This window comes from Crocodylus porosus, unplaced genomic scaffold (genome assembly GCF_001723895.1).
Source record: "Crocodylus porosus isolate Cpor-Errol unplaced genomic scaffold, CroPor_comp1, whole genome shotgun sequence".
In the NCBI taxonomy this organism is placed as follows: Eukaryota; Metazoa; Chordata; order Crocodylia; family Crocodylidae; genus Crocodylus; species Crocodylus porosus.
This window is the reverse complement of record NW_017728937.1, coordinates 1,864,302-1,884,048: the sequence shown is the minus strand read 5'-3', so window position 1 is coordinate 1,884,048 and position 19,747 is coordinate 1,864,302. Positions and strand designations below refer to the sequence as shown.

At 40.8% G+C, this 19,747-nt stretch overlaps 1 protein-coding gene across 1 annotated transcript in view; it reads right to left on the bottom strand.

The window, feature by feature from the left end:
* The window catches only part of PTDSS2 (phosphatidylserine synthase 2), a 56,520-nt gene that overhangs the window by 14,138 nt on the left and 22,635 nt on the right, over window positions 1–19,747 (bottom strand). Inside the window, exons 3-8 of the mRNA XM_019547245.1 lie at window positions 16,696–16,763; window positions 11,936–12,070; window positions 10,713–10,763; window positions 5,927–6,040; window positions 2,337–2,455; window positions 1,424–1,538 (exon numbers count right to left, since the gene is read on the bottom strand). Of these exons, the coding sequence (XP_019402790.1) occupies window positions 1,424–1,538; window positions 2,337–2,455; window positions 5,927–6,040; window positions 10,713–10,763; window positions 11,936–12,070; window positions 16,696–16,763 (602 nt within the window). The remainder of the gene's footprint in view (window positions 1–1,423; window positions 1,539–2,336; window positions 2,456–5,926; window positions 6,041–10,712; window positions 10,764–11,935; window positions 12,071–16,695; window positions 16,764–19,747) is intronic.

The window sequence follows — 19,747 nt, the reverse complement described above, 5'->3', positions numbered from 1 at the left end:
CTTAACATTTTGGTTATGGTTGAGGAGTATAGGAATTTTTTTATTCTGAATAAAAGTATTTATATCTTACCTTTTATTTAAATACTACTACTACTTAGTCAGCTAAATAAAATTTTATAAACCACAAAACAGCTGCCATGAAACAATCACTGTAATCACCCCAGAGCAATATGAAATTGTCAGCTCCTTCATGCTTCAGATTCAGCTATGGTAAATTGATTTAACTGTGCGCAGAAGGTGTGTGCAAGTCTGGTGGAAGGTAATTTGAAAACCGTTCACATTTTAATACTGCTATTTTTACTAAGCCTTTCTATACAATTTACTACAAATTTCAATAAGTCTATTTTGGCACAAGAATTAATGTCTGGAAAGAGAAGTTTGATACTAAGGAGTCTTCATTCAACTGATCGGTTCCTTTCATGCAAACTGTAAGCCTGTGCTGTTGACAATCCCACACACTACTTAATTGCTACAGATAACATATTGTTCCTTAGCACCTGCAATTTAACTTTTCCCATGATCAATTTAAAGACATCCTCTTATCAACATGTTGTGCCAGGCTGACTGATAAACTGCACAGTGCTAAAATGGATTAAAAAGAGTTGATTGGCAACCCTTGAAAGTTGACAAATCTTTTCATGACAATCATTCACTCTCTCCTAATTTCAAAAGTGATTAAGCCACATATTAGAATAGCATGCTGATAAAATGTACAGATATATACGAGTGTGTGCGCGCGCGTGTGCATGTGCACACACACCCACACCATAATTTACAACAGTATATTATAGGATATCATATAACATATGTAAAATCTACCTTTGATCAGTATGCAATTCTAAGTTGTGGCATAATGTTAGATGTCACACGTGCGTACATATGCATATATGTGTATATTTACATACACATATAAAATAGTAGCTAACATGCTTGTATTTTCAGAAAACATCAAAAGCATTTAAAATGCCATTTGCACTTTTTCACTAACTTGGGACTGATCTGGGTTAACTATACTATCTTTGAAAACAAAACTACATAACACTCTGCCTCATACCAACCAAAATCAAAATGTTTAGGTTGCATATAATACTACTTTAATTATCCCTGGTGTTAGAGAAACAGACATGAGACAAAAGATCAGATACTGCCCAGTCCTGAAATGCTAGCTTTAAGGTTTTGACTTGGAGCCACCTCAATTTTCAATTGGTAGGTATCTCCCTGGGAAATGGGGAGCAACACTGACTTATGTGAAATCTGCATTTTGAGCAGCAGCCTTTATTAATTTACCTAAGCATAGGTTGCATGTTAAACTACTTACATCTATAATTTAAACAAACATTACTGTGAAAGAGTCTAACAGAACTTGGTGTTCCAAGAGATAGACAGTCATCTGATCAATTAAAAAGCACAATGCTTTCCTTACTATGAAAATGATGCCACAAACTGCTAGCCATCTGCGCAGGCTTGAAGCTGGCTTCCACTCAAATTTGACCCAGCTATATGGAGTGAACTGGAAGACAATTCTCTTCATTTTACCTCTGAAGGGAGGGAGGGAAGAACAAGAAGAACGTTAATCAACCCTCTTACACCAGTTTTAAGGAGTGAAAAATAACCAAATTATGTCTTATTTCAGGCTTCAATTCAAAACAGGTTTTTTTTCTGCACAGATCTAGGAATGCCTTGAGTTTGCCTTGTATCCAATGCATTATTAAGTTGAAATTACTGAGAGTCAGCCTCTCCTCATGAAGAAACCTGCTATAATATTGCATTATTGAGTCATACAAACTTAAATTCAGAGCCGTTGCAGTCAGTATATGAAGCTGTTTCAATTATGCATCATCTATTAAGGAGAATATAAAACAAGCTAATTCAGTACCAATAGTGCACACAACTGCTGCATGACTATTAAACAACTTAAAATCATTTAAAGAGTTGAAGAAATATTTTAATTATCTTACTACTACTGAAATTTTGTATGCTGGTGATCTAGTCCCTCCAAATTGGGATCCCCTGGATGTCACGAGTGCACCCCTCGGAGGTCAAAACAAAGTTCCCTTTCATCTTTCCTTCATGCTAATACATACACTAGTTTGGTTTCCATGAACAACCACCATTTATAAACATTTCCTAATCAACTATTAACATCATTGTAGGAGGATGTATTTTTTAAAAATTCAGTCATTGTGTGAAAAAAGATCACGTTAACACTTAATTCTGCAGTCATGTCACAACTAATGGGTCCTTCAATCTTCAAGTTCCTTAAATCACTGCTACAGCATGCAATTTAAATCCAACATGATGCTCCACAAACTGAGATGCTTTCAAATGCAACGTACTTGTACGTAGGAATGTTCCAAAGTCCTTGCCATTTATATGTCTTCAAAGAAAGCCACGACAAAGTCTTCATTCCACAATAAATTCCTAAGCCATTGCATATGATCACATCCATTATCCACTGAAAAGGAAAAAAAAAATATTTCAGGCAGCAGAACCAAAGTTAAACTTACTGTCCTATTGTAGTGGTTCACACCCTTTTTCGAGTCAGGGCACCCGTCTTCATCTTTTTTTTTGTTTTTGGCAGCACAGCTGGTTGAGAACCACTTTTATGCTGCCTAATCTTATCTCAACAGTTTTCAACCAGGTGCCACCACTACAGCCATGTAAAACTGCCCTGTGCACCTGCTGGACAGCCAGACCGGGAAGTGTTGTAGCACATGCACGCTCTCCTGCCTCATTAGCATTCTGTGTTAATCCTAAAAGAGTCAGGAGAGTCAGTTCATGCTGCAGACCTTCCCAGTCCAACCCTGCAGTGTCTCCTGGAAACAGACAAACACAGGGCAGGTGGAACTGTTCAGCATGTCTCTTTTGGGTAGAAGTTGGCAGGGCCAGACTGTGAAGGGCTGCAGCATAAACTGGTTCTGCTGACTGCTTTAGGGTTAGCAAAGAACCTAATGAGGCAAGAACAAGCCGGCTTCTTCCTGGTATGTAGGGCAGTTTTACCTGGCCACTGCTGTATAGCAGCACTGGAGGAAGGGTCTTGCAGCACCCTAAGTTGAGAACCATCATTGATTTGATGCATTCGTCCATTCGTTATAGAGAACCACTAACCTAGTGAAACCTTTCAGATGGAAATATTAGATACCTGCTTCTATATAGAGGTACGTTTTCATTCAACGGAACAATTTGTCTAGAACACAGTTGATCTGATGTTAATCAGATTAGGATGCAGAGCTTATACCTATCCCTATTTTAACTGTCCAGATATTCATGTGATGGAGCAACAGATGTCTGAGGAAGAGGTGTTAGTCCTCCTCTTCAATATTAAAACCAGTGTGGAACTGACCTCCTATTAATTACTGCAACTGGACCCTCACATCTCTGCTCCTTGTTGGGAAAGTCTTAAAGCACACTAAAAAAGGAATATTACCTTGTTATGCCATAATAGATTGCTTGTCATTTCCTGTGTGTAACTGGACATAACTTGCCTCCAGGATCAGAATGTGAAGTTTATCGGAGAACTGAATTTCTCCCATGGCCCCATACTGTTAATGAATGCTAATGGCAGAGATGGAGCTCAGTGCTGAGAATACTGTCTGTCTTTAATTAAAGAGCACAACAGCATCTCTTGTTCACTGTTAGTTCAACAATGGTAGTTTCCAGTACTCTAGTCTACTGTTCAGAAAAACTGTTCTTGGTTTTATGACCATCTTTAAAAAGCAAAATGAACATTAAAAATGTTAAAAACCCTGTTTGCAAAGTCTATTTTGCAAAAGAAACTGCACAACAGAAATAAAAACAAGGAGAATTTGTATGCAACTGTAGCTAAAATAACATCACACTAGGAAACTTGTTCTGGAACCGAGATACCCAGACCAGTCCAAAAGTCAATTTATTTAGATATAGAAAAGGGTGCATCACTTCAAGATATGCAGCCTGTGTTGTACAGCAGAAGATCAAAACAGAAGATTTTAAAAGTCCTTTCTGCTTTTAAAATGAAATATTAAGTATTTTAATGCTTCTATGTATTCAGTACACTGACAAAAGCAAAGCTTTAATTAAGATCCCCAGCATGGTCCGTAAGATCCAAGTGGTCAAGTGTTTGGGGGTTTTTTTGTTTTGTTTTTTTAGGGAGGAGGGAGGGAGGGGAAGTTAGCATATGATACTGCCACTGCGCAAGTTAGCATATGATAAGATTATAATCACAAAGCAAGGGAAAACATATTCACAATTTTATGTCTACATTTTGCAGCCACCTGATTGCCTCATTTCTAGTATTGTGCAAATCCGATAGAGTTCCATTAAATGCACGAAAAAGGCATTCAGAGATGATGTGGTTCAAAGTTTGAAAAGGGGAGCCACAGCTACAGTTTGTTGAGCTAGTTCAGTCCCATTGATGCAACAGAAATCTACACCTTCCATGTCCTGTCCTGATTCAGTTTAGAGAATACCAAAGATGTCTAGGGAGATCAAAGCCAGGTCCAAGTCTAATGTGGGATTTGTAATAATTATAATTTGTAATAATGTGGGATTTGTAATCTTATGGTGGTGGGATTTGTAAAAATTTCTGTATTAATTAGACCAGGTCCAGGTCTAAGGGTAGGATTTGTAATAATAAATTCTGTATTTAGGGGTGAATTGAGCCACTCTTGCATCGAGGCATTTTGGATGAGTCTTGCTCAAGCTGAATTGCTGTTCTCCAAGTGGGATGTCTAGATTTGAAATTTTGGACATGGTGGGTTTAAAAGATCTTCATGTATAGGCAGCTGTGGGTTATTTTTTATTTTAGTCCATAATTTAGTTAAGGCATTTTTTTTCCTAATGGGGAAGTCTGTATGTTACTAATTATAGGGAGCCACTGAAGAGGGGTGGATCAGATTGTTCCTGTAATGATTCACGCTGCTTGGTTGAGTTGCATGTAAAACTTATCAGCATGAGCACTGTTTAACCAGACTGGGGCACAGTATTCCACCAAAGAGTAGACCAGCACTAAAACTGTTATTCTCAGTTGATCATCATCAGATCTGATGCTGATGCTCAAGTGGTGCATGGATGTGACATGTCCTAATTGACTGCTCTAAGAATGATTTTATTTCCCTATTACATCTTCGACAACCCACTGCATTTGTTATTGATAGAACAGAGAAAAATGTTCACAGAAAAGACCACAGCCAATGACTGAGAAAGACCACACAGCCAGTCACAATGTTTTGTGACTGGCTGTGTGGTCTTTCTGAATCTGCTGTAACAGTAGAACTGTTCTATTATTTTTCTGCTGTCAAAAAGCAAGTGAAAGCCAAAAGCTGGTGTTTTCCAAGAGATGCCTTGAGTCTCACAAGATTGGAAATCGCTGACCTACACTCTTAATTGATAAGCAGATACTGAAGAAACACAAGCTTAGACTTTACATTAAAGGCTTTCATTTTACCTGCATTCTTCACACATCAGTTCTGTGATCAAAACCATCACCAGAGAGCCTTACTGAAACATTTTCATATATTTTAGTATACATTTATTCTGGCAGAGACTGCTTCTTCATTTCTGGTAGACAGACATTTAGTGGTTCCATAGAAAAAAATAGTTTATAAATTCACAGTATTTTTGCTGATAGAGGTTTTTCCACACCCACTGATAGTTGGTTGATCTTAAAATAAGGGAAGGGACAGACAAGGCCATTATATTAAAAAGACACCAAATAAAGTTAGTCAAAAGGACAAATATACAGGTGATTGAAAGTCTCCACTGTGTTAGAATATGCAACTGACCAATTTACTTTTAATGTACAGGACATGAATACACACTGTGGTCACTGATATTGTGCCATTGTAACAAAGTGCCTCTGCACCTATGTGTCTGTTTTGGCTCTATGTGCACCATATAGTCCAAATGCTTTTTTCCATCTTAGATTAATATGGTATGTAGTACATACATGATCCCACCAACATTCACTGAAGTTTGGAAGCTGATGCTCCAGGCTGTACTCCAGAAATTCGAACATTACACTGATAATCATGCACATCCACCAGTCCCGAATCATTAGTGTCTGATCGAAGAAAAGGAGAGATTTCTTTCAGAATACTTTTCATTACATAATACACTGAAGCCATTTTGAAAAATAAATAAAGAGAAATTACTGGTCATCTCAAGTCAGACTCTATACATTTTAAGAGACCTAGGATGGATTTAGAGACCTTCTGCTACCTGGAAAGATATTTGAGCACATGGCACTTATTTTCAAGCTTCTGGTCTGATCTTTTCAAAGTTACAGGACTGACCCTCCAAGGTTCTAATTTGGTTTTGAACATACTGTGCCCAAGGTTATTTTCATTTACTCTAGTTCTACTCTGGCCTGTGAGACCCAAATATGGCAGAGTATGTAGAGCTAGAAAGCTTATGACAATACTTTGCCTATACGTCTCACTTTTTTTTTTTTATTGAAGTCAGGTTTAAGAATGTACCATGACCCTTAAACTGACTAGATGCACCGGTCACAAAAGATGCCATGGAATTACAGTGGAACAAAATCTTGAGGCCATCGCTTACATCACCAGAAAGAATAATGGCAGGCAGGGAAGATTCAGTAACAAAGAAATACAAGTCACACAATGGATATGGTTGTGGGTGCCTTTGCTACCAGGTGGAAGCAGTGAACAGCTAGCAGTGTCCAGAGCTGCTCAAAAGGCTCCCCGTGGCCTGCTTAATGCAACTCTCAAGCAGCCATCTGTCCTCAGCCTCAATCCCCAACTCTGCCAAATCAGCAATAGAGCTGTGTTCCCACCTTGCTCTCTCCTCAGAGTGTCCTGCTTAGGATGCAGTAAGTAGCAGTTTCTTATGAGATCCAGCTGTACTTCATCCTAAGCTCCTTCTGAGTCCACCAGACAGGCTGTTAACTCTCTAGCTGCTTCTCTTATCTTGAGGCTATCGTACAAATTACTGAGGAGCAAGGGTGTGAACGTACAGCATATCAGATACTCCTCAGTAACTCCTACTCCATGGTAATGCAAGGATCCCTCAATGAAAGTAGAATATGTTACCTCACATTTACTGTGGCCAAGAGTAAATAAATCAGGTTGTTACCATGGAGTAGCTGATGCAGTCTAAGTTGCACCCTAAGCTTACCCAGAAGTAACTTGTTCACATGCCTGAATTAAGATGTGGACATGAGGAGAGGACACTTAGGTGCAAGTTAAAAATATAACCAATTGAGGGATTTCTTCAAAAGGAGTCAATCCTGAATACAGTCAAGGAGTGAACAGATTCTACAGTTACCTTCTGCCCAAGCAGCTTTTTTCATGGCTAGGTCCAACTGCAGTATTGGAAGCAGTATTATTCAGGTATTATAAGTCCTACAAGCAACATTTATGTGGAGGAATAATGAACCAAATTCCTTAGTACCTGAACATAGGTAAAAAGTAAGGTTCATAGTTCAACTGGAAGGTAAACAAAAATGGATAGACCCTCTGTCCTTTCTTCCTAGCTACATTCATGCAACAGAAGTGACCCTCCTTATTGCCAGCAACCGTGCAGGTCACAGTTGAGTTTCTTCCACTGCTAGGGTTCCTCTGTCTGATTACTAGAGCAACTTCCAAGGAGCAAAGCAGTGCCACAATTCTACAAAACAAAGCAGGATCAAGCAACTGTGCTGCCCCGAGGTGGAAGTGGGCAGTGATTACAGCCACGCCACAATTTTCACCCTTTCTTTGAGAAACCGTTTCCCACAATCTACTGTGGAACGAGATGGTTTGCTCTGTATCCCCTTCTGTCACACTTCTCCCCCTTAAGCTGGCTGACAGCATGCAGAGTTGTACCAACATATGGTCTCCTGCAGCTAAGTTGTGCTGTAATTGAATGTGCTTAGCTACGGTGACTAAATACTGGCTTGAAACCAATGAAAAGTAGACACTTGTTAAATATGCTTATTCAGATAATGTGCAACAAACACCTGTCCTGATATCACCAATGACAAAAGGTTGACCTAGTGATGAGTGAGGTCCTTAATTTTTCAATATTTTGTTTTGTTTCGTTTTTACAGGGAACTGAGACATACACAAGGTAGAGTTTAATTATTCAAACCAGCAACAAGATGACGGTGCTCATCTTTGTTCTCAGCACCAAAACAGACATTCTACTTTTGTTACCTTGTTGTATGAAGTGTTTTAATGACCAATGAAGAATACAGGAGGCATATTCCTTTTAGAGTGGTAGCATACAAATCATTGCTCTGTGGTACTTGTTAAAACCAAATCCAATGGGCAAAACTCCTGAGATGGACAGGAAGGACGCTGTCTCAAACAGCTACCTAGAGCAGTACTTCTCAACCCATGAGTTGCAACTCAAAAGTGGGTCACAAGAAGACTGTAAAGGGGTGTGGGGAGGTCCCAGGGAATTGAGTGGTTTCCTACACAGGCTACAACACTGGCAGTCTGCATGGAGCCCATATGCAGCGGGGGGGGGGGTGTGGCGAGATGAGCACACAGCATTTGAGAACAGCCTCAGGGGCTAGAGAGGGAGGGAGGGGGCCGGATGCAACAGCCCAAGGGGGAAGGGGTGGGGGGCAGGCAGGTAGAGCAGGTCGAGGCCACGGGGTTGTGGCAAGATGATAATGATGCTAATGATTCCTGGTGTGTAAAAGGTTGAGAACCACTGCTCTAGAGGACACTCACCCAGCTGATTCAGATACAGCTTATACCTTTCTTTCTATGAAATAAATTTAACAGATTGATTTAAAAGATAGACCAACTCTTTGGCTATGGACAGACAAGTGCAGCAGCACTGTGAAGACCTAATGAAAAGGTAGCTCTACTGGTGAGGACAGATGCAAGGAAACCCCCAGGTGGAATGGTAAAAAGTTGTAGCAAGGCAGTTTGGCCTACTACATCCAGGGGGCGTGACAGGGGATGGCTTGGCCCTGTATCCTATCTTTCCCCCTCCCTCACACCAATGGGGAAGGAACCCTGTCACTGAGTCTAATAACTGACACCCAGCCTGTTCCTTGTCCCCCAGAATGCTACAGTGCATCAAACAGCCATCATATGTAGTGCTACAGAAAAGTTCCTGTTTCAGAGGAACATTTTGGTGATGTTTCCTTTATATTTTAACACTACAGGTGGCAGGCATGTCTGTCCCTTCGACTATGTAGTTCCTGAAACGTAACATCTGTCCATGACCCCTAGTTCCTACAAAGGCCCTATTATCATTTGTGCTGTGTCTTTTCATCCAAAGCCTCACTTTAAAGCAAAAACATTATATACTACTACAAAAACATGCTTATGGACTTCAGCAGATGTTACTTTTATCACACAGTATCAGCTGTTCTAGCACAACAAAAAGCAACTGTTCATGCATTCATGCTCTCTGTTGCACTACAAGAAAATGCTGATCTGCCACAAAATGGCAATCCACAGCATAGAAGTTCCGTGGGTGGCTTGTGGGCAGCTCTGTCAACTGTTGCCACTGCAGCAACAGCTGATCAGGCAAGCCTGTCTATACATGTGTCCTACTCACTGATAAGTTCCAGTGGGGGAAGGAGGCTATGGAGCAGCCTGCTATTGTCTCCTAGCTGGAATGGGCACCTTTGTGGCAATAGTCTCACTCCAGAGAAATGGCTGTGCACATGTGGCCACACATCTGCTATGTTTCTGTAGTGTAACAAAATTCTTCAGTACCAATAGTGCGCCAAAAATGTCTACATAAACCCTGAGTTTGTTTTTGTAATAGTAAAAACACTACATGACTAATTGGGATCCTTATTTTGAGAAATGTCTCCTTATGCAAGGGTATGAGACTACAAGAAGCAATCGTTTCCTAGAGTTTGTCAAGTATTCCATTATGCATACAGAGTAAATTACAATTCTGTTAATTTGAAAGCATTTCATAAAAATCCTACGTTTTTTCCTGGTCACTGAAAACAGACATGGCTGTGTTAACAGCTGCACTTTTGAACAGGGATGAAAGTAAACTGAAATTTGTAATTTCTCTTTCCAAGAAAGCTGAGCTTTAATTGTCAGCAGGACTGTTTAGAAGGGGATGTAGAATAAAGGGTAAACAAGGGCTTTGGTGTGAGGTCAATTTAGTCAGTATATTCACTTGAGCAGAAGAGAGCCACATGTAGATCTAAATACACATTAAACAATATTTAACAGGTGCTACCTCTCCAGCAGGTGTAGCTGGAACTCTCTCCTTGTCTGTTCAGATACTGACAGTTACACTTATGAGAACGCTGCCCTGCGAGTCGTTTCAAATCATGACTTTGGAGCCTAACAGATAGCGTGAAATACTTGACTTGTAGAATTCTATGGGTACATCATTATGGGTGAATGGTGATTTTCACAGCTTATGCTGCAAAGCATCTTTCCTGCAGTCTATGTTAAAAGTTCACTCAAGAGTGAAAAATGCTGGGAAAATTAACGGACTTCTATATTTTTTTGTTTCAGTGATCTGACCTTCGTGAAATATCAACCATGTGGAAGAAAAAACTTGTTAATGAAAGCTTGTTAATGCAATGTTGGGTAGGAAAGAGATTAGATGACCTAAAATTGTCAAAAAAAGAAAAAGGGGTCTCATACGTTTGAGAGATGCTTATTTAAACTAGTTCACAGATGACTGCCAACTATAATTAATTCTGAACACTGGTAACATTGAAACAGAAGCAGTCAAGCTTTAAAAGCAGAATAGTCCTATAGAAGTGTCAGAACACAAACAGGACCGATTCTTACTTTTAGGTACCAGCCAAGGAAGTGAGCAGGAACAAATCCATCCAGTTTGTCCTATAAACCAAGCAGAGAAATTGGGTTAATTTGTCATATATACAACTCTGTTTTCCATGGCTTATATTCTGGAAAAAATAAAAAAAAAGAAAAGATAGAAGTGGTCCTTAAACCCTTCAGATGCCTGGGATGTTGGCATTTACTGTATTTCATAATCATTTTGGCACCAATTAAAAACTGCAAATACCTAGGCAGTGTTTTTTAAAGTAATACTAGAAAACCCAATTACGGACAGGAATGGAAAATGTGACATAAGATTGGCTGGGTAAGAAAACTGGCTCCTTGTCTCCAACTCATTCTTTTGGCCAGCCTGGGGGGGGGGACAGGGGGGAGAGAGAGAGACAGAGAGGGAGACAGAGAGAGAGAAGGACCACGGTAACAGAATCCCAGTACAGTGGGACAGGGCAGAAAGGTATCTTCCCTTACTGAATCCTACTCCCCACTCCAGAGCTGGAAAAGGAACCCAGGATTCTTGGGCACCATCATTCCTTAAATGCACTGGAAACCCACTGGGAAAAGTGTACCCTCATTCTCCTCTAGCACTGATCCAGAGATTATGACAGCCTATTGCTGTCAATAACTCAAGGAGCTGATATGACGAAGGTCTGTGCAATGGATCCGCAGATTTCCATTCACTCATTTACAAAGCTGCCAGACCAATTCTGGAGACAAATATACTAGCCACAAGTCCTGTGCTCTTAGATTTTATGCCTCTGGTTGTGAATTTTGGAATAAAATTCAGTTAGATTCTTAAATATCAGGTGAAAATTCCATGGGATACAATTTATGGGCTATACACCAACATGCAACTTGAAGCCACATATAAAGAGAGCTAATTCCAATTGGAACAGAGGAACTGGTGTAGGTTTACATCAATACATTGAAGTGCAAGCAACATACTTAAATAATTTACCCCTTCTCCCCAAGTAGGTAATTAGGTTACAAATGAGATGCGTAGTCTTGATCTGATCGCTTGTGAAGGTCAAGAGAGAAAAGGAAAAAGGAAGGTAGCAGGTAAGAGTCTAAATCTAAAAGAAACACAAAACTGGATTATGGATTCAGCACTAAGCCAAGTAAGGCAAGACTGCACATTTCAGAATTCAACTGAACACCATTTTACACAAAAACAGTAACACTCACAGGCAAGCAGCTCTTTCATTTCAGTTTCTTACCCAGATGTTGTGATATGGATCAGTTTCATTGCCTGGATCGTAAATAAGGCAGTTACCACCATAGTCTCTTTCTGGCAAAGGAATGCCTAAATTTGGATCGATGTATTTCATAAACTGTCTGCCATCATGTACAGTCTGCAGAATTAACACATCCATCCATTAGCAATTGATAGTTAATAGGCAGGAAAACCTGAAGAAAGGAAATTACTAGTAAGCAGCCCATCCTCATATGGGCAATATTTAACATTTATGTTGAAAAATAGTTCAAACATGTATCCATGCCTGTTTAGTAATGGTAATGCTTTTAATTTGTATTTCTGGTCTTCTGATGTCCAGTACCAGCTACTGAGGAAGCAAATTCAAATAGTTAGCTAAGTCTGGCTGCAGGACTGTAACTTAAGACTAGAGTATTGAAACAACAGGCTTTTACACCTGGACAAAAACACCCACAAAACTGATAACCAAAAGAATTGACATTTCCCCAAATAGAAGGTGACCCTGATTATAAGACAACCCACCAATAATCAGATTGTATATATGGAAAATATATGGAATTTGTTATTATGTTCCATTAACAGAATCTAATTGAGTGTTTAGCTTGAATCTGTCCCTTTCTCACTGCTACAGCAGGGAAAATAAATTGCGGGGGAGGGTGTCGGGTAGCCCCTTGCTCTGTTTCCTTTCCATCTTTTTACCCTGGCAGCCCTTTCCCCCTGTCTTTACTATCAGACTCTGCTCTGCCTGAACACATGGAAGTGAGAAGCAAATTTGAAGACAATAAAACCTTAAAATTAAACATAGCTGTAGCAATTTGCATACAGTACCCACATACTTAGTTTATCTAGAAACCGCTGCAAGTTTTAGCACAGGTACTCCAAAAACACACTTTTGAGCATCACTTTGGCACCTACTTATATGTGGCACAAACTATACATGGTATCAGTCTAAAGCAAAAGGCTCATGAGTTACTACACAGTTCACTGGGCTGGGCTGGACCATACTAGTCAAGAGTATTTCAAGCCATGGTGACCCCACAGCTCAGCACTGCTCAGGGTGTATATTCTGGATACTCCCCACAAAGGACCCATGTGCTAATTAGCTCACTCATGACAAACTGGGTGGTGTTCTGGGAGTCCCGGGATGCTCCAAAAAGTTATAGGCAGCTAAGATGCAGGGCAACCTAGTTCAGCTTTATATCATGGAGAGTGGAGCCACACTAATCACATGCACCAGGCTGAATGAGAAGGCAACAAAGGCATTCTGGGTGAATCCTTTGGAGCCCTGTTTCATGAGGTTTGCCAGGCATTTAAAGGTTGGTGAAGAAACAGGAATCATTGGGCATGGCAAAGGAAGGTGCACTTCACCTGTGGGAGTGAAGAAGGCATTAAAATGTATGCAATGTAGGGTTCACCATGAATTTAAAACAGTTGGTGCAGACAGGGACTGTGCTTACAGGGCACTGCTATATATCTTATTTAGATAGACTACACTGACCTGTCCTACCACCTGGACTTGGCCAGAGTCTTGCTATGGGCGGGGGACGTCCAGCAGGGCGTGCTCCCCAGGGTAATTGTCTCTGATATGTGCTCCACAGGAGGTCTATATTGAGCAGATTCTTTTTGGTGTTGGGTGGTGGAACTGGAGTGTGCTCCATCCACTCCATGCATTGACCTGGTATTGCAGTGCTTCCAGGACCGGTGGGAAAAAAACAGAAAAAAAAAAAAAAAGGCACTTGGCAGGGGAGATACCAGGGTTGAGGCTGTGTTTTCCAGGTGGTTTTGCCATACTTCCTTCTCCCTGACCTTAAGTGATCTTGTATAGCTGAGGGTGGAAACTTGTCCACTGCACTGTGAACAGGTATCTGCTATAGCCTCCCAATGGAAGTACCTCGACTACACACTTCATTTTATGGAGATGGGGGATTTCTCCCTTGCTTGCTCCTTTGGCCTTTTGGTTAAGGGTAAGCAAGACTTGGGGACACCTGAACCCCAAGCCCGGCAGGCTTGGGGCTTGCATGTAGGATGCCTGCCTTCGATTTGGGAGCATCTGAAGCCCCAGGCCGAAAAGCCTGAGAGAGAAGATACTTGTTGGTGGTTAACACCACACGGATCTGAACAACTGAGCTCTGCTCAGTGGATGGAATTTGGAACCGATTTTAATAATTTGGCTTGAGACACACCAAATGTAAAAAGTAGTAGGTTCCCATCAGCATCTCACCTTTTGGCTGGGAACCAGTCTTGCATTTCTGGCACCATGGGGAAGGTGTCAGGGCTGGCTGTGGCTCTCCCAATGCCCGGCCTGGTATAACAATGCCTTCAGGCTGGATGCCAGTTTCCTACAAAGGGAATACCCACCTGGGTTTTTGTTTAATTTTTTTTTTTTTTTTTAAAAGAGCAACACAAAAAAGGTTCCCAGCATATCTGCCCAATGTGGGCCATGTATTTTACAGTAACACTCAGTGTTGGCTGCATTTAATCAACTTCAGTTGGGTTCCACTGCTGAACACATGCTGCTTTTGGTAGCAGTTTAATGACGGATAATGTATTTAATGAGGTTTCCTCGTATGTGATAAGAAAATGAGGGGCATTTTTCCCCATATCAATGAGATTGGGGGGGGCCGAGCCTCATCTTGTCTTCAAGTAAATATGGTATACCCCACTCTCCTTTTCCTAGCCAGCTGTGTTGTGGGTGATCATCAGCCACCAACCCACATCAGGTTCATTCTTGAGACTAGCATGTCTTCCATCATTGTGTAACTCTGTTTGTAGTTCCCTAACTATAGCCTGCATGTCAACAAATTAAGTGAGTGTTAAAAATCAGGAGATGTAAAGCATGGTTTGGGATATGCTCAGAGGAGCCACCGTACATATATGCTTACTTCAGTTATAGGAAGGTCAGAGTCAGGACAGTGGCAAAGAATTTACTACAGAACTTCAGTTAAGAAATACAACTTTATTGTCAAAGTTATGCTATCAGCATAAAGATTATGATTTGAAGCAAACCAAAGGGAAGCTGTTAACAGAAGATTAAACCATGTACCATCAAACACAGTCGCCATCACATGTAATTAATTTGCTGATGAATCATGTAAGAACAACAAATATTTCCAAGTAGGATCACAAATACCATCATAAACGATAAATGGTTTTGGACAACCCAGCTGACGTAAGAATTTCATAGAAACTTTAGAAGAGAAGAACTCTGACTTACTTTTGGGATGGTACTGGGAAAACACAGTTAAGGTGAATGAGCTGGAGTGCTATTTGACATCGCTTGTATCAGAGCCAACTTTAGAACTAGCTAACAAAGCTAAGAGGATCAGCTGCCAAGAACCCGCAACGTCTGATCCGTGTTGGAATAATTCATTCTCTCCCCACAGTTTCTTTAAACATTTCACTTTTTTCTCTCAAGGTTTTAAAATGAGGTTGTTTACCTACCTAAGCGTTTTGAAAGAGTTGTACAAACACCACCAAATGTGAAGAGTTAAATACTAAGTTCACAATGTGAGAAAAGCCCAGAGTTATGTGAAATGCAATAAAAGCTACTTAAAACCTTAATAATCTGTAAAGTAAAAACTGCAGACTGTTAGAATAAGACAGGGGCGGGCAATTATATTGGGTGGAGGACTGCTTACTGAGTTTTGGCAAGCCATTGAGAGCTGTATGACAGGCAGCCAGGGACAGATAAATATTAATTTTCTACATTTTTTAGGGGCCCCACAGGCCAGATAGAATGGCCTGGTGGGCCAAATTTTGCCCTTGCCTGAAATAAGATCATAGCTACGAAAATTAACTGACTTTATTCTTATTACTCAATTTTCTCTCACTCCTCCCTTTGGAATCAATGTGACGGGTGAATCCAAGTGAAGTGCAGTTTTTAGGGGAGCACTGCCATTTGATCATGACTGAAAAAAAGCATGTGCATCTCCTTTAATATGTGAAGCACCTTTTTGTATTTACATTCCATGCTCATATACTGTAGGTGTATGTTGGGGCACTGGCTTTGCTGTGCTGTCTCAAGTTTACAGACTTTATCCGACTCAAAATCTACCTCCAAAATACCGTGCATCTCAGCTGCTATGTTTGTGTGACAGCTAAATTTGCAGTAGAGGTAAGCCTTCTTAATTTACTCACGGGTGAAACAGTGATCAAAAATAACACACTGGGAAACAGGACAGTGCTCTGAGAATAATTCAGTCTTACTCAATAGTTGTTCCACACAGATGTGGATGTACATATGAAGTGTTTCATTGTATAGCAGCTTTCAACCAGACAACTTCACAAACGCTAAGCCTTGAGGACAGTTTTACAAAGGAGCTAACCGAGGAACTGACGAGTAACACAACTTGCTCAAATTCACATACTAAGTCGGTAACAAAACAGACATTAGCGGTCAGGAATATATCAACTCCCAGACATTTCACACAGCCATCCCAGAGCAAAGCCTTCCCACCGTCTCATTTAGGGATACAGATTCCTCATAGGCTGATCTACCCTTTGAACAACAGAGTTAAGGGAGACAAGGTGGTGGTAAACTTACATAGATTAACCACTCTCCATAATGAAGTCCTTTGACTGAAAATGGGTGACAATTTCATATCAAGATGGCTGCAGCATTAAGCAGCACTGGGGTAGGAAAAAAAAAATCTCGTCTCTAAGATGAGAAAGATCATCTACTCTAACAGCATCAATATTTAAAATTGTTCAGAAAATATTTTTAAGCTATCTAGGCATTAAGAGCTAAATTTTCAAATTTCCTACCTGAAAGAGTATAAAGATGAGGAACAGCTCATACACAACGCTGACACAGAGCCAAAACCTCCAGTAAGCTAAGGAAAAAGAAACAAGAGGTTAGCAAGGCTTCTTGCAAAATAGCTGTTGGTTGTTCATTTAACACTAACAATTATAGAACATTTTTAGCAGAGAGTCCTTCACTAAAGAACTATAATGTAAAGCATGGAGTAAATTATTTGGACAATGCCCTGCCCAAAGGGTGCAAAACAGAAATAATCCGATTTAGACTAGAAATTAGGGGAAAACCCTCTATTAGAGGAGTGATGTTTTAGAAGAGTGAGTGTAAACTTTCTGGAACTGTGGGCTAAAGCAATACAGCTCAGGTACAAGGTAGGCCAATGTTCTGGTCCAGCCATTGCCACTAAGGTTTTTCCCTGCTACAGCTCCTTGCTGCCTCTGCCATGGGAGAAGCCCCCTGACCCCATAACACTGCCAAGTCCCCATGCTGCTGACACACCGCTGAGGGTGTCCAGCTCCAGGGGCCCAATTTAGTGGTTCTGGGGGCCACATGTCGATAACCCCTATTTTAGGGCAGTCTCTTGAGCTGAGCAGTACAAGCAAAAAACTTATCAGGCTAGAATAGTACTTCATCACAGAGACTCCTAGCAAAATACGATGAAGTCAAAATCCTGGATTGGGACGGTCTGTAATGGGGAAACCTAGACACTCCAGACTGAAACAACTTAAGCTCAGGAGCTTGACCCCCGCAACCTGCAATTTCTCAAACATGTCAAGAGGTTTGAATTAGGTCCATTAGACCAGTGGTTGGCAACTTCTAAGGCTGTAGGCCTGGCTGACTCAGTTTGGGTGACAGGCATGGTGCCAGTGAGTTGGAAGAGTAGGCCCATGTCCACTGGCCAGACGAAAAGGCTCTGGCCCTCAGGCCAAAGGTTGCCAATTCCCACACTGGACAGATTTTCATGTTGTGAACTCAGTCAGTTTAGGTGTGGCCCATGCCAAGGGGTAAACTTCCATTTCAGGAGTTAACCCACCTCAGGATTAGCATCTAGGAGCTGGCAAGCAGATTGGCCTAGCCATTTCCAAAACCATGTCTGTGAGTTTGAATAATGGGGAACAATTCAGTAAAATTTCACACAGTCTAAAATGAATTAACATCCAAGTCTCTCTTGACACTCTCATTCATTCATCTCCTTTGAACAATTCCAATGGGGTTTTTTTGTTTTTTTTAAATAGGCTTCCTGCCCCACTGCAAACAAGTTATTTTTCCAGGGCTAGATCTAAATTGTTGTTGAGACTGGTTCTGGACAAAGAGGATTCTATACAATAAAATAATCAACATTCAAATGGTCAAGTGGAGAGTCAGTTAACTGACATAAGTCTGTGCGCTGAGATACACAAGTAGCTGTATTAGTCTCAAGTCAGGCAGAAGGCAGGGTAGATTTGCACCTTTTAGACTAACTAAATTAGAGATGCACAGATATATAGATTGATCATAAGATTTTGTGGGTCATGCAGGGAGCAGTGTGCAGAATGGAAAGCATGATCTGAATACAAAAAGCAGGAAGGAAAGGAAGGAGTGGGGAAAGGGGGCAGCGCTGAGAGGCACACAAGGAAAAAACGCACAGGAACAAAGGGGTCACAAAAACTAATCCACATAATTACTTCCTACATATCTGTGTGAAATTGCTTACTTAACTGAAGGAAGGGGGATCAAGTTGTTAGGTTGAACCTTAATCTTCAAGGTCTCTAAAGTGTCACCCTGCCTTGCCTTCTCCTTGACTTCAGATTAAATTAAACCTCTCCAGGCCACTTAAAGTGCTAAACTGATTTCAAAAGGGAGTTAGATGCCTAAATGACTTTGGGAACCTGAGCCTTCTCTAGAAGAATAGATTAACAATTCTGGTATTAGAAACACAAAATTAGCGCCCACTCTTCCCCCAGGTAAACTGGAAACCAGGAGGATGTGGACAAGTACACAGGCATATCAAATTTGCTCATGGCAGTTTGTTGAGGACACTGATTTAAGCAGGATTAAACACTTTCCAAGCAGAGGAAAAAGTTATCAAATTTTAGCCTTTCCAATCTTGACAATGAACTTGTTTGCACTGGAGACTACAATGTAGTATAGCGACATCTGAGCTAGCTTTACATGAGTCAACAAAGATCCACAAGCAAGCCGCAAAATTTTGAAACAAAAACTTCAGCACACACTAATTCACTCAGTTAAGAGACAGGCAGGCAGAAACGCTTGCTTTTTCTGTTAGGAGACTGAACTGAGCAAAGAACATCTTTCAGATCATAACAAGTTTCCTCTATAATTAAATTGCTTCTGACACCCTTTAAAAATAGCTTTGGATGTGTAAGGATGTGATCATTTTCAACCAAACTGCTCAATTAACCTAATCAGAAAGACCTACTTTGCATGTTAAGGGAAAAAGCAGCAGTGACCTGGATACCTGGGGGGGTTATAATTTCTACCTAGGAAGTCACAAACTGAGATTGGAGAGTCTATTTTACAATGATTTTACTTTCAAGTTTACTTCTAAGAAAAGGGCCCTCACAGTAACTAGCTAAAAGAATAACAACCCAAACAGCTTTATGCAGATTGACAAACTATAGCTCTTAGTCATGTTTTCCAAATTCCACTCATCTACCATTTTTCTGTCACACAGCAGCAGGAGAGGAGCCCCCTTAGGGGAGCTTCTACCACAGAAAAACTAATGACAGAATCTGTGCAGTGCAAAGAGTAGTCTTACTCTTGGGTTCCTATTACTGTTGCTGGTTCCTCTAATGCAGAGGTTGTCAACCTGTGGCAAAAGTGCCACAAATAGCACAGACAGCATCTACATGTGTGGCACATGGCAGATCAGGGAGGGAACAGGTAACACAGCAGCAGACAGGGCATGAGGCAGAAAGCAGAGCAGAAAATTAGGAAGAGAACACAGGGCAGAAAGCAAAGGAAGAGATCAGGCAGAAAGCACAAAGTAGGGAGCAGAAACAAAGCAGTAGATTGGGCAGAGGAAGGGAATTGAAGTGGTACCTGGGGAGGGTGTGAGGC